Source organism: Pseudoliparis swirei, chromosome 4 (assembly GCF_029220125.1).
Source record: "Pseudoliparis swirei isolate HS2019 ecotype Mariana Trench chromosome 4, NWPU_hadal_v1, whole genome shotgun sequence".
NCBI lineage: Eukaryota > Metazoa > Chordata > Actinopteri > Perciformes > Liparidae > Pseudoliparis > Pseudoliparis swirei.
In genome coordinates this window covers 22,336,489-22,351,591 of record NC_079391.1, presented here as the reverse complement: position 1 = coordinate 22,351,591, position 15,103 = coordinate 22,336,489, and the positions used below count along the sequence as shown (strand labels likewise).

At 42.4% G+C, this 15,103-nt stretch overlaps 1 protein-coding gene across 2 annotated transcripts in view; it reads left to right on the top strand.

Moving 5' to 3' along the window:
- The window catches only part of LOC130192733 (plakophilin-3-like), a 28,348-nt gene extending 15,081 nt beyond the window's left edge, over nucleotides 1-13,267 (top strand). Inside the window, exons 9-13 of one of the 2 annotated variants that reach the window (XM_056412867.1) lie at nucleotides 1,401-1,580; nucleotides 1,691-1,844; nucleotides 2,141-2,336; nucleotides 3,059-3,146; nucleotides 9,407-13,267. In XM_056412867.1, coding sequence (XP_056268842.1) covers nucleotides 1,401-1,580; nucleotides 1,691-1,844; nucleotides 2,141-2,336; nucleotides 3,059-3,146; nucleotides 9,407-9,448 — 660 coding nt within the window. In that variant the 3' untranslated portion in view covers nucleotides 9,449-13,267. The other variant, XM_056412868.1, reaches the window with a different exon arrangement.
- The last annotated feature ends 1,836 nt before the right edge of the window (nucleotides 13,268-15,103 follow it).

Sequence of the window (15,103 nt, the reverse complement as noted above, 5' to 3'; positions counted from 1 at the left end):
CACCGTCCTTATCGGACATTTAGAATATTTTCTTTTGTTATGTGCTTGAGTCATTTTCCTACAAGTGACTTTTAAAGATATTCCACTTATCGAGCATTGGAAAGCCGAGCTTTTAGGTCGAGCCGTTGACGATGCAGGTCAGGGCTCTCTCAGGTATCTCCGTGAGAGCCAGATAGTGAGCGGCCCCGGCAGATGGAAACTGGCCTCGGTACCTCGGGGAGCATCGGGTTCCAATATGACACACACAATTGGCAGATCACATTACTCCTTTCTACGGCAAGCAGTAGGGGCTTACGGAGAGTATGTATGGAGTGTGTCGAGGCCCACCGTCACATGTATGTTCTCACAGTCGCCTTCAGAGTGAGAAGAGAAGCCTTCTGTCTGTACAGCATGCTTTTCCATGTTGCTTAGAGCAGATCACTAGCCAGAGGCTGAAAGGGGAGGATTTATACGTTTCTTTAGAGGGGCCCCGGGACAAAGACAGATATCCTGACAACTCCGGACTAAACTGCTAAGACCCGCCTTTGGTCCGAGACGGAAGAGCTTGTAAAACCTAATGGCCCAGTGCACTGTGTGCTAAGCCCCTCCCTGGAGCAGTGATTGTACTATCATAGCCTAGCAACGGTAACTGGCACTGCATGCCTGCTAAGCTTTGTGTTTCCCCCGACACACTGACGCAATGCGTATGGGGGCTGGACTGATACTGAGCAGGATACTCTGCGTTTGAAGAGTTTGGTGGGTGGTGTCCTTTTAAGCTTTTCCAAAACCAAAAGGGAAAGAAAAAAACAGTTTGCTTGTCTATTTGTGTGCTATCGCTCTCATTGAAACGTAAGGTGTGGAATGTGATGAATAACTCTCCCCTCAGTCTCTTTTGCACACGTATGTAAGCGCCACAGCCAAACAGGGTTGTGTTGTGGTGCCTTAGCACACGGACTAGACGGGGACTAGCTAGTTTTACAGCGCAATACAAGGACAGTGCTCTTATTGTTCGGCCTTCTACGTAAATCAGCAACTATTGAGGATGGTTGAGAATCGGTCAAAATGTTTCTGATCATTGACATTATGCAGACTCTGAAAAGAGAAAGCCCACTTGCCTACAACCTTTATGTTGTTGTTTTAGTCTGTAAATATATTTGTGGCGTGGTCTAAACAAAATCAAAAATTCTGAAAATGAATGAATATTTGGTTGTGATGGTCAAGACAGTTGGATGGCTCAAATATTTACCTTGGTGAAAGTGGTAAATAAGATTGCTCTATAATATTTGATGGCGGTTTTGTCGAGTCAGACTCATTTGTAAAACACAACCAAATAAATCTCGGTGTATAGCTACAACTGCGTGTCCTGTATGTTTCTGTACAATAAAAGAAATGTTCTCTCTCTTTCACCCCTCCCCCGACAGCGTAACCAGAATCTGTCCGTCCTGTCTGAGGTGTCCCGAACGCCTCGGGGGGCTGAATGGCTGTGGCACCCGAGTGTGGTGGCGCTGTACAAGCTGGTCCTGCAGAACAGCGACAGCAGCGGCAACAGCCGCGAGGCGGCCATCGGAGCCCTGCAGAACATCACTGCAGGAGAGGCCAGGGTAGGGCTACGATCGTAAAATTGGCGTCATAAACGTAAGAAAAGTAGACAACGGCAAACAATCAACAGATCTGCATACAGACTGGTGTGATCTGTGCCCCCCTCTGCCAGTGGGCAGCAGTGCTGAGTGGAGTGGTGGTGGAGCAGGAGAAGATGCTGCCCGTCCTGCTGGACCTGTTAGACACCGACAGCGACATGGAGCTGAGGCCCCTGACCGGCCTGCTTAGAAACCTGGCCAGACACTCTGCCAGTAAAGACTACATGGGTAAGACACAACCAAGGATTACTGAAGGTGTTTTTGAATATATTTAAACTAATAGGTTGAGTTTATTTTGAGGGCTTAGAAATGTTGCTTTGGCTCTGCAGGGAGTCAACATAGACCAGGCAGGGAGTCAACTTAAGCCCTTCTGAGAGCCAACTCAGACTTGACTGGGAGTCAACTTAGTCCACTTAGGCTAAATGCTAAATGTTACAAAAGGAAAGAGGGCTGTTGAAAGAGGGATGTTTCAAAGATCAGAGCTTTTCCTGTGAGACACCCACCCTCAACCTGTGTCCTGGCAGCTAAGACCATGGTGAACGTCCTGGTGTCCAAGCTGCCCAGTGATGGCCTTCAGAAAACGTCATCCTGCGAGGTCGTGGTCAACATCTGTGGTGCCCTCAATCACCTGGTCACCTGCAGTTCCTTGGCAGCCCGCGACATCTCGTACTTCAACGGCCTGCCGAAACTGATCGGCATCAAGACAATCCACGATAACAGGTAAGACGGACTTCTACGGCCCTCCTCACATATGGATGGCCGGAGAAGGGAGGATGATGGCAAAGCTCTCGTCCCTGATCAACCACACCTCCCACCCCATGCATGACACTCTGACACTCTGACACTCTCACAGCTCCTTCAGCCACCGGCTGATTCCTCCCCGCTGTCTGAGGGAGAGGAACCACAAGTCCTTCCTTCCTGCTGCTGTCAGGCTGCACAACACACTGCACTAGATCGCTGGAGATCCCGGCAAACTCTGCACTTTACTTTACTCAGCACTTTACTTTATTTTCCCCCTGTATGTTTAGTATTTAGTATCAGTGTTTAGTTTTTTAGTATTGTGTTTTATATTTATTTTCATTGATGCTCTGATGTGCACCGCTGCTGTGATTTTTGAAATTTCCCCACTGTGGGACAGATAAAGGAATATCATATCATATCATATCATAAATCAGTGTTGACCAGTGAGGAAACAGTGCTGCTGCCTCAGAAAGCTGTATGAGTGAAAGTTAATAAATCACCACAATTTTAGTTTTTTCGGTCGTACAATCTTTAAGTTTGTAAATTGTGACCTCTGTCAGCTCTCCCCTCTGGCCATTGGCCTCGCAAAAACATAATCTTTTGCTAATTTGTCGGTCATTCCAGAGTGTTTATTACTCCCCCTGCCTCTGCTGTGGTATTTCCTGCTGGTTTCTAACCGTCTGCACTGTGTCTTGATTTAGCTCTGGGAGTCTAAAAGCTGCCCGAGCGGCCTCGACTGTCCTCTGCAACATGTTCCAGTACAAAAAACTGCACAAAGACTACAAACTGGTGAGACCCACAGCTGCCGATGCCAAGATACACTGTGCACTATCACCTCAAAATGCTTCATACTTGTGGCACATGGCTACGCAGCAAAAACAAAGAACTTGAAATCTTGGTGAAGGCCGAAAGACCGAAAACGATTAGAAAATCTCATGATTATTTGTTTACTCAAAAAAATGCTCTCCATAATTTCTGGAGTTTACTTTTGGAAATATCTGACTTAAAGTTGCATTAAATGCTCTAACTAGGCTCACCCAGCGAGCCGGTAGTGGGCAGGTAGTGAAGAGAGGGTTCATTCGGTCCCTCATCTGGAAAGATTGACACATTTCAACTTGACGTTATAAACTGGGTCGCTCCATCATGGTTATTTTTTGACTTCTGGAAGTAAGTGTTGTTTAGTTTATCTCTCGCTGACAGCTGAACACACCAGAGTTAACGTGGAAGCTCCGAAATGCAGTTGTTTGTTTCAACGGCAAACAGCTGAAGAGTTCCTGTTGGGCGGCAGCAGCGAGGGCTGTTATTTCTCTCAGTGCTTCTGGTTACTCACAACGGGAATTTCACTGTGGTCTTCTCTTCTACAGTGTTTTGAGAAAAGCATCACATTCTTAAGAACATCCATCATAAGAAAGGACAGATTACAGTAACTGAAAGGCCGTTGGCTTTGGTCCTGAGCATCGGAGGCAGCCACTAATTGCTTTCAGTGAGCTCTGCAGGGCTGTCGCTGCCCCGTGACCCGACAGACGCCTCATTGAGTGGCTCTGGGTAAACAACCGTTGAGGCTCAGAGAACCAAATCACAAAAGTCTTCATTCAAGTCGTTTACCCCCAGTGTTGTAATAATAGAGGCTTTAAGGACATTCACTCAACATGGCTCAGGTCCTGGTCCTGTTTATGCATGGTTGGTGGTAGGGTTGAGCGATTAGACAAAGACTGATGGCCGAGTTGCTTAAAATATACTTGACATTGAAAGGGAACACAAGGTTTTGATGTATGTCATTTCATAAATGAAAGCACATAGTCAGGTTACAGTTTGTTTCAGGGCCGTGTAGCTCAAACCCTGTTTGGGGTGCATTTGCTAGTATTTGAACCCCTCCTAATTGTTTGTATGGTACTGATACGTCAACTGATGAAGTTAGTTTGTGGTATTTCGTGTTTTTGTCGGCAAAAGCTTTTGGCTGAGTTAACGGTATACTGTAGACCTTTTTGCTTCATATCAGACTTGAAGAAGCCGAGCCCTTGGACTGTATTGTGGACTTTGTGGTTTAGCAGGGCTTTAAATAGACTTTTAAGTTTCTCACACCACTGACGTCTTCTTCCTTTGTGCAGCCACAACACCTCTTTCCTTTTTAAAAGATTGTCATCACGACTTTTCTGTGCAAGATAGTAAACAGGTTTCCTCAGAGGGAGTCTGTCTATCTACTTGACTTATAATACCAAAACCATAACAAACGGACACATATGTTGGATGACTCATCTTCACAGACTTTTATTAAATTAATTAGCACATTTTATAATCTTTTTAGTCCGACCAATTTAGAATTGACAATTAGCTCGTGGCTATAGCTAGCATAGCAATATCAGAGTCGGTGTGTCTGCATTTTAGCTGGCAAAAATGTTGACAGTTCAAAGAAGACGGCAAAAGAACAAGAGCAATATCAAGGAAAATCTAGCTATTCTTAAACTAAACGAACTTACAGATGTTTCCTGAGCTGTTAACTTTGAAAAATATTAATATGATGAACTGACAAGTTAGAGAAGAGAGAAGTAAGATAATGTTTAGACCCATTTTGATTTGAAAAAACACCTAAACTCCTGCAAACACACTTTACAGGAGTCTAGTGGAGTTCATCCATTTGCTGAGGTTAATCTGCTTCTAAAAACACAAATATTACGTGTATTAAATTATAAATTATTTACATTTATTGCAATACAAATATGCAGAGTATCCATATATATCTGGATGATGGCTGTTGTTTAACAGATTCACGGTGTTGTGTTTGCAGTGGGACGGAGCCCTTTAAGTGTTAATGTGGTATTTTTACACTGCTGTTTGTGATTGAATCCATAAGAGTGACGTTAAAATGAAGAGCAGAATGTGTGGGTGTTGGCGGACATTGTGCTCTTAACTTTGTCTCCACCAGATGTTTTTCTCGTCTACCTCTGCACACATCTGTTTTATGTCTCATTTGACCTCCACTCCTCTCTTTCCATTGGTCCTCCTTTGCTCTGTCCTGAAAGCCTGTTTTTTGCCTCTGGCCACGCGGGTCTTATCTGGGGATACTTGGCTCTGCAAATGTAAATATTTTCTCTGTAGCTGACGGTAATTAGATTGAGAGTTATTAAAGTTATTCTCACCATTCCAGACATTGGGAAATCTGGGGTGACTGGTGATGCATCTTGTTTACTCCTAACAATCGTTTTTAAATGATTTGATTTATCATTTCTGTCAAAAATACATTTTGTAAAACTATCAGCAGGATTTGGAGATGTCAGTTATAACCACATTGTAATAACAGCAGATCAAAAGTATCGAGTGAACTATATCCAGTGAATATCAAGTGAAATGATGATGCAAAGTCTGTCAAACAGACATAGGTGGAAACTTGGGGAAGTGAAGACGTTGTCTTGTTAGATTGAAAATCCTCCAAAGACCAAATGCTTGTTCAATTGTTCATACTTGATTTATAAGTACCTCCCAAAATTGGCTACAAATGTGACAGATGCAAAAGTGTTGTCTAATCCCAAGATTTAAAACAAATTAACCCTGTAAAACCCAAGCATAGAAATAATATCTAAATCTTTTTGTTTTTAAGTCAGATGATGTTGTAAGAGTCTTCTGATGCAGATAATGAAGGATTAATTTGAAAAAAATGTTTTTGTACGTTTTTAAGGAAACGTAATATTGCAACGTTGGGCCTTGTTGGTAGCAGAATTTCAGCATTTGCTCTCCTTGCTGGTGGCATTCTGAAATGGAAACAATCGTTAGAGAATGTTCAAGTATAACTAATTCCAATGCAAATTAATCATATTCAGGCAATACACTCCACTGATGGCACACAATACTGTCTGGCTAGCCTAATGTGCTCTCTACTTACATTTACAAAAGGAAAATACAACCCCCCCAGAACTCTTACATCCCCACATTCCAGAACATTTACACCTCTCCCTGAACATGCATTATAAATGCAACCCCCACATTCCAAAACATTTACACTTGTCCCTGAACAACCATCCTCCAAAGCATTCTACAAACATTATCTGGCTTGTGTAACAAGGAGATATTTGGGCAAACCAACAAAGTCCAGATTTAAAAAACCAGTTGACTATATCTCACTGCGAACATAGAAATAACAAAGGGTTTGGGTTACCCTAACCCATTTAGAATTATTCAAATATGGTCTAAACTTAAAATTATAACAAATAACCCTTTTGTAAAGTGTGAATCATCAAATACATTATATTTATCCTGTATCTGAACATCCGAGAAGTGGAATGTCTCCATGTAGTGTGCAAGGTGCACCTGCTATTTTAGCTACCATTTTCACCCAACGTTGTCAAATTACAACAATGACATAACAAGCTGAAAATCTAATGTGATGCATTAATTCCACAATAACTTAGTATTTACATGAACTACATATTCTAACAATCACCAAAAAAAATATTTCATGGAATTTACTTACTTCAATGTTGATATAACCAGTTGAATGAAACAAGGAGATGTGCTTCCGGGAAAGTTTGCAGGTAGAGTGAGTTCATGGCCTTATGGCCACACCTATATACACATTTACAATCCAATGGCATTGCAAGGCAAGACAATAGGACCCATTGACTATGTAAATATGGTCTTTCCCCAAAAAACGTTTTTGCAAATGTGTTTTTTAGAGAGATAAAAGTGACGTTGTAATATTACAACGAGGGGTCTTACAGGGTTAAGCACAGTAAACTGGCAGCGCAACACTGTTTTAACACATATTAACACCATAACAAGTTTTATAGGACATATATGTTTAATTTACATGAGAATGAGGTCCGGTGATGCATTATAAGTCCGTGAAGGGAGGAGTTTGGGATGGATAAGTAAAGGAACAACTGACTTGCACCCAGGTGGCCACTGTTCCTGTCCTGTGTGACAGCAAATGTCAACCATTGTTTTATTTTAAGTTACGAAACATTGCGAAGCTTACGAAACTTAATAAACTTAAATGGGGTATTTATCCGAGCGTACAAAATACCGAGCACTCGCTGTTTTTTTCCCCAGTTCAGGAAGTTGATGAAGACCCAAAGTGAGAGGCTAAAGGGATTAGAGCACGAACAAGAGAAGGAAGAGGTTTTACCAAGCTGCTGTGGAATGCCACGCTTATTAAAATAGATTACACTTTATTCCTCTATTACCTCAAATATTAAGGGTTTATATTTTGTAAATGGCAATAACCCATGAAATAAAACTGTATCAAAAACTACACTTCCATAATTTTAAAGATGTAAGCTCCTTTATTTTCTGTCAACACACTCCTTCGCTCTACATTCTTTGAAGATCCCTGCTTTATCTAACGGACACATCAACTGCCGCTGTCTGGCCTGGATTTAGTAGAGGTTTAGTCTTTGAGTGACCACTCTCAGCAGGAATGCTGAGGATCTGGCCCGAGATATTTTGCTTTCGACTCTTTTGTGTCTTCTGGGATGAATACAAACAGTTTGGTGATGTGGACTTGGCAGTCCCTTAACCTTGTTGTGTTCTCCCCGTATAACCTTCCCTCCTCCACACACACACTGAACCTGACACAGCAAAACCAAAGCTATGTGTATCTGACAGTTGGGTTGCCATGGGGAAGTTATGACATTTTGATAGATATTCCGTTGTGTGTCTGTCCTCAACCCAATCTCATGCAGTTCTCACAAAGGTTTCTGCGCACCCTGGGCCGTCTTCACGAGTCACAGTACAAACAACATGTCATGAAATCTGATCTTTGTGGCTATCCATGGTGTCCAGAATCACATTCCTGCCAAAAATAATTCCTCATCGAAAAGAAAAGCCAACATGAAAATTTCCGAAGCGACACCGATAGGTAGAAGGTTAAGATCGTCACCACTAAGTGGTGGTGCAAAATAATAAATGTCAGCCCAGTTCCTCATTAAAGTTGCAGTTATTAAAATCCTTATATCAATAATGCATCAGATGACTATATCTACTAATGAAAGGTTTCTTGCTCCGTGATGAACCCGGGCAGAATTATCACCCAACGGTTTCCTTCAGCCTCACAAATCTCTTTAGCGTCTTTCAGCTCACTGTTTTGGTTTTGTGGGCACAACGTCACTGTTTTCCATCCGATAAACCCAACTGTTCACTACCTACCGAGCACCAACACGCCTAAAGATAAGCTTGGCGACTAGCTGGTGAACGTATGGGAGCTTTTAGCAGCTAACAGGCCGGATATTGATGTCAGGTGTTGGTGGAGGCCAAAAAAGAGCTTAAAGGAGAGGGACTATTTGACTTTGCATCGATGGCTGGCCGTGAATCACATCATTCCAAGCTAATCGCTCATGTTGCTATGCATCAAAGTATGTCAAAGAATACTGCCACGTAAACCTATTTAGTTATATATTTTGCTCAATGCACAACAGACTCTAAATTATGTTTTAGATGTGTTTTTTTTGTGATTCACTCCCGATACAGCTTTTACCGTATTCTATTATGCATTATATTGCTTGTAAAATTTGGGCTGAAACGTTGCATTCCTGAACAAATGCTGTGGTATTTATGTCATACTTTAGCCCTTTTCAGTCAATATTCCCCCCACAAGTCAGCTCTCTAATATATAACGTCACACTTGATAGGTTACGACCGATTAATCGTCTTTTTCTTGCTCCAAAATGGCTCAGGTCCACTTAAAACATAGCAAGTCAAGCCAATAACAAACTGTGGATTAAACAGAAAGTTGACAAAAGAGCCTGTAATATGAAAATTAATTAGGGGGCAGACAACATTATATACATTTAAGTAGGGGTGGGTGTTGTGTCACAATTTTACTTAACAACAATCACATATGTTGAAAGGTGTTGCAAGGTTTTTTATATTTTAATAATGTTTAGTTTGTGGTAGGATGGCAAGGCATTGTATCATGAAGTTTAAATCAAAGCAACATGGCGGCAGAGTTTTGAGCAAGCTAAAGGTGATTAGAGACTCAAACATGCAGGTGAAAAGTACATTACAATAAATGCCAGAAATGTCATGTCTTGTTTGTATGTTGTCTTTATGTTTTACAGAAAGGATTTTCCAGACGAGACTTCACAGATGTCACCGTCTAGGCCGCAGCACATTACCTGATTCATTCAGAGCGTTTGGCCTCAGCTTTCAGGTTTCCAGGAGGGAAAGACGAGGAACAACAGGGATGGACGGGTTCTGAGTAGAGCAGATTTAACTGTGATGGACCTGCTGGGAAGAGAGACAACAAAATGGACCAGAATGGAACGGTGGACTGAAAAGTTTGATCCTCTTTCAGGTTGCTGTGTGTTTATCTTGGCGAAGCTTGCAGCAGATAGCCTGTGGCGAGGGGAACTTCATGGTGTCCACACATACAGTGGACTTCGCCCCCAAAACTGCTTCTCTTTGTGTGTATTAGGGTTTGACTTTTTTTGACACTGACACTGATTCCAATTACTTTGAATTAATGTTGCTGATAGCTGATATACATGATAATGGATGTCTATATTAGAGAGAGAGAGAGAGAGATTGATAGACAATAGTGCCTTGTAATATGTTGGACATGGTTAGAGAAGGCTGGCAGATACTAGGGATGGTATCTTTCTAGGTACTGGCTCAAGAAGAATTAGTATTCATCTCCATTAGCTATACTTTGGCACTAATCAGCAAATGTTTGCACACTGACCCACTAAACTGAGACTAAAAACATCGTCAAACTTATTTGTTCTGATTAATATCAGCACGTTAGCATTGACACTGTGAGCGTTTCTGCATAATGATGTTAGCACTTAGCTCTTAGCACATAACTTAGTGTTGCTGTTCGGGAGTCTTTTTTATACAAACAAGCTCATACGTGGATTTCTTTCAGACGTTAAAGATGTGGCGAAGCCATTTTCATTCAAATAAAAACAGGAAACAGCTCAAGGTTTCATTAAAATGGTGCTAACTTTAATTAAACATGTAAGCATAGGTTTATCTATTGCCTCCACACAGCTCTCAATATGGCAACGGTCAAGCTAGCGGCTCACAGCTGACCAGGCTAACAACAGTGATAGTGCTGACAAAGTGAACAGTGTTTAACTGAGGAGAAACCGGAGGTATTTGGAAGTTTATGCTTCCCTAAACTTGTGTCATTTGGGACAGCGATATCGGCTGTACCTAGCTAGCTAGCCATGCTAACATGCACTAAAATGCAAGCGCAGCCGGACCCTCCGTGTCATCAAAGCCCAAAGAAGCTCAGATGACACAGATGGAGAATGACCAGCTAGACATTACTCCACTATCATTTTTACATAGCATCAGATAATTTGTTGCTGCTACATTCATGCTGGAAGGTTCTCCCTACTTCACTCCACGGGTGAAGTAGAGAGAGCCTTTAAGTGGAGATATCAACTATTTACATCTTGTTCATTGGATGTTTTGCATTGTGTTTATTTGCCTATTTTTATTTGTTTTATCTGATTTGTTTAATTTTTCCTGGGAATGCTCTTATGCACAGGAACGTATGCATTTGGTTGTCATTTGTTGAAAGAAGCACTGGAGAGACAGCACAAGGGGCCACCGTGGCAGTGCGAGGAGCGTCAACTACACCTCAGCAGACATACAAATTATTGGCCAAACAACTGCTTGTTCAGATTTTGACCACAGAAGAGCAGTGCAGAAATACCACCAAAGTCAAAGTCAAAACACATTTAAATTAACCAAAACAGAGCAATTTGCCTGTCTCCACAGGGTAGTATCTTCAGGCTCCCAATGAGTAAAATATGACATCGAAAAATATACAGTTTGTGCAGTGGAATAGGATAAAAGAAAACAGTGTGTCATTTCAGAATTAAATCAGAAACTCCTCCTCTTTCACATATAATCTAGTCAAACAATGTGAGATTAAAAGGAGAAGCCTCAGAATCATGTCTGCTGAGAGGACAGTAGGAGCCAACAAGGGGATTTCTGTAGAAGGACGTGTGGGGGAGAGAGCGGTAACCTTCAGAACTGCTCAAGGAAACTGCAGACCAGCAGCAGCACTTATCTAGCAGATGGAGGAAGGGAGGGGCCCAGTCTAACCGGGAAATAAAAATGCCGATGTCATGGGAAAAGCTGGAGAGAGGGGCTTCAACCCCTCAGGCTCTGCCGAGTGAAGCGTTCCCTCTAATGACCAAAGGGGGCGACTCCGACAGTTTCAAAAAGAGGTCAGCTTGTATAGAAGCCTAAAGCTGCATTCACACCAAAAGCGAAACTATTTTTCGCGTCTCCCAAAACGCGTGAGTTTACTCACTCGACCGTTCACCGTGTTCACACCATAAGCGTCGAGACGCTGCGCGAGGGGCGGGGCTTATCTCCGTGTCTCGTCTCCGTAAAGACCGTTATCATCTCCTTCATCCACCAGAATAACTAACCACTACTTCTGCTTTATATTTGTCGTGGACATCCCACACACTAACGCCCTTGTGTTTGGGTTGATGACATCACCCGTAGGCTCACTCAGCTCGGTCACTTTCACCGATGAAGTTACTGTTACCTCTGAAAGACTTCCGCTTCCAGCGCTACGAGAGAGAACTCAAGAGCTGATTGGCCCGAGTTGCGAGATGACCGCCTCAAAGTGGAAATATTTCAACTCGGGGCGAAAATTGTGTCGCTGAAAACGCGTCGGCCACATCGCGTCGCCCCAAACGCGCCGCCCGGAAAATTATCGCGTCTATCGCAGCCACACGCGTCTGTACGTTGACTTTTCATGGTCGCGTGAATTTTTTGTGTGCTTTTGGTGTGAACGCACCTTTAGAGAAACTGAATCTACTTCTCGCTTGTTTTATTACCACAGTAAATGAGTTTATGGTCTCAATCTCCAGTTTCAAGTCTTTCAAAAGAGCATGATGTTCATTTCGTAAATGATGGTCCATTTAGAATCAAATGGACGATAAAGCAGGGTATGGTTTTGGGCGGGCTTACAGTAAATTGACAGGTTGCTGCCGCTACCAGAACCTTATACGGCATCTCAACGTCACTCCTACACATTGCAAATACGGTAACTTCCGTTCGATGGTGCTGAAAAAACAACAACATGGCGATTGGCCGTATTCCAAGATGGCGACAGCAAACTCGAGGCTTCATCACAGCAGTCTACAAACCAATGGCTGACGTCACGATGACTATGTCCACTTCTTATAAACCGTCCATGGCTTCAACTCAAAGTCCACACCCCCCTTGAAACAGAGAGTCCTTTTTCTCTCTTAAGAACATGTATTGAACGCTGTGGTCGAGACTTTTTAAACGGCTTGTAGCTTTTCTAGTTGGGGCTTGGTGAGGCTTTGTAATCCAGCATTGAACAACTGTGTTTTTAAAATATTTTTATAAAACTACTAAAAATATATATATTTTCAGTGACTAGCTATCAAATTTATCTGCGTTAAAAGGAGTCGTTGTCGTCATTAGCCGAAGCCTACCTAAGACAAGGTGTATCCCATGATACACTGGCTCGAGTGTCATCGAAACAGGACAGTATTGTATTGTATGGCACGCTGACTTTTTCTTGGGGGGGGGGGGGGGGAGTTATAAGTATTAACAATCAGTCATACAATTTCAATTGAAAAAGTAAATAAAAAGTAGAAGGATGTGAAGGGAATATAATATAAAAGAGTACAAAATAACGAAGTGAATAGTTTTGGGCTTCTTGAGAAGTGGCCAGGAAGTGACATCAGAAGAGGAGCCTTATAGCCCTGAGTAAATAATTGTGCCTTGTATGAATAAAGGAGCTGCGTAATTTAAAAAAAAAAAAAAAAAAACATTATGGTCTTGGCTGAAAGGTATGTAAATAGTTTTTTATGTGTATTTAGCTACAGTGCTTATCCCTCCCACATGAACAAATTTCAAAAGCCAAAAGGTCTTGATCTTGTGTTATCTGTGATTTGAATAAATATCTGAGATTCAGATTTCTGTTTTTGTGTTTCTTTTGTATTTACGTTGACGTAGCTATGTACAAATTTATGAAAGCCCGGTTTGTCCTGAAAAAACAACGACAAAAACCCAACGGCAAAAACCCATTACCCCCTTCGAGAAGCGTCAACGTTTCATCTGCTTAAGTCACATGACTTGCCGAGCAGCCTGTGAAGTGAGCCTCCGACCTCAGAAACCCTCGGCCCCAGCCCGAGCATTCCTGACCTCAGTCACACATACCAGCAAAAACTCCCCGACCTGCTCACGGCCACTAAGGCTTTGACTGAGGGAACAACACATATAGTCCTGAAGTAAATATTACCCCATTGTGTGCATCTTGCTAAATGTGTCCGCTTACTATTTTTTTCCTACCTAGGCTCATAAATTCTAATAACTTCATTTTTTTCATAAGACTCGATAATCTTTAGATATCGCCATGAATACTCGTTATAGAGGTGTATTTTTAAAAAAAATTCCAAGGAAATTTTTGATTTCATTTAAAATTTGGCAGTGTACATGTAGACCCACAATTAAGTTTAAATGTAATCCAGAATAAATGTGATGGATCTTTCCTGCCCTCTTGTGGCAGTGTTGCTGACCATACTCAGTGCGGTTACATGATGGTATAATTCGAATCTTGCTTTAGTCGGACTATGCTATCTTTTGGGGGATCTGCTGTTATCCCAATATACATGGCAGTGAGTAATTCGAATCATTGGCCGAAAGCATGTCATATCCGAGACGATAGGTGGCGCTGTTTTCATTACAACTCGTGGTGATACAGCCATTTCCGCTTGACCTCTTCACCACCACCAACAACAACATCAACATTTCGAGAAAGAACCATGAACTTTAGTATGTTCAACTCCTTCAATACATTAAGCATAAATTCTGTCTGCTCTTCGGTCCAGAAATGTGTGGTGGCTCTTGTGTTCTCCATAGCGTTGTTTGCAGCGCCGCCGCTCCCATAACGCGCACGACGCGCTGCGCGTAGGGCACCAAGTCCTGAGGGGCTCCACAAAATAGGCAACTAATAAAATCCTCATAGTTATAATAATTATAATGCCGATATTATTTCAGTCTAGAAATATTAGGCGCCTTTTAGGCATGTATATCACAAAACAGGCAGAACAAGAGATATATTTAATCGCTCAGCACCCCCGTTAACACTTCTCGGCTCGCATCGCTCTGCCGTGATGCGCGCCGACACATCCGCGCACACAGACCCGATCTCAGGGGGGCATCATGAGGAGTTATGCTTAGGGCACCAACATGGTTAGCAGCGGGACTGGTTATTTGTTTGTTTTCTGCCGGCCAGGTTGCCGGCAGTGACAATTTATCGTCTCTTTCGACTTCCGGGTCACGACATGGGAGGGAGGGAGGGAGGAGGGCGGCGGGATCTCGAGCATGCGCAAAGACGCAAAGTCCAGTTCCGAATCGAATTCAGAGTTACATGCCGCGAGAGTCGAATTATCAACTGGATCGGACCGAGCTATCCAGGGGTGTTAATCGGACCGAAGTCGGACCGCACATAGTCCGACTAAGGTGTTTACATGAAACGGATAATTCGATTTCAGTCCGACTAAGCCAATAATTTGATTGCATGTAAACGCACTGTGTACTGTCAATGACGTTTCACATGGTTGTCTCTGAGTATCTATAGCCTATTACAGTTTTTCTCGATTGCTGAGACAAATTTCTTGAAACAGTCACGCATTTTCTCAAAACTATAAACACAAAGCCTTATCTTTAAGCACAAAACCTCTGAATCCGCTCGCAAAATGAAACTTTTACTTCAAAACAGATTTACCTGTGCTCAAAATCAAACCCTG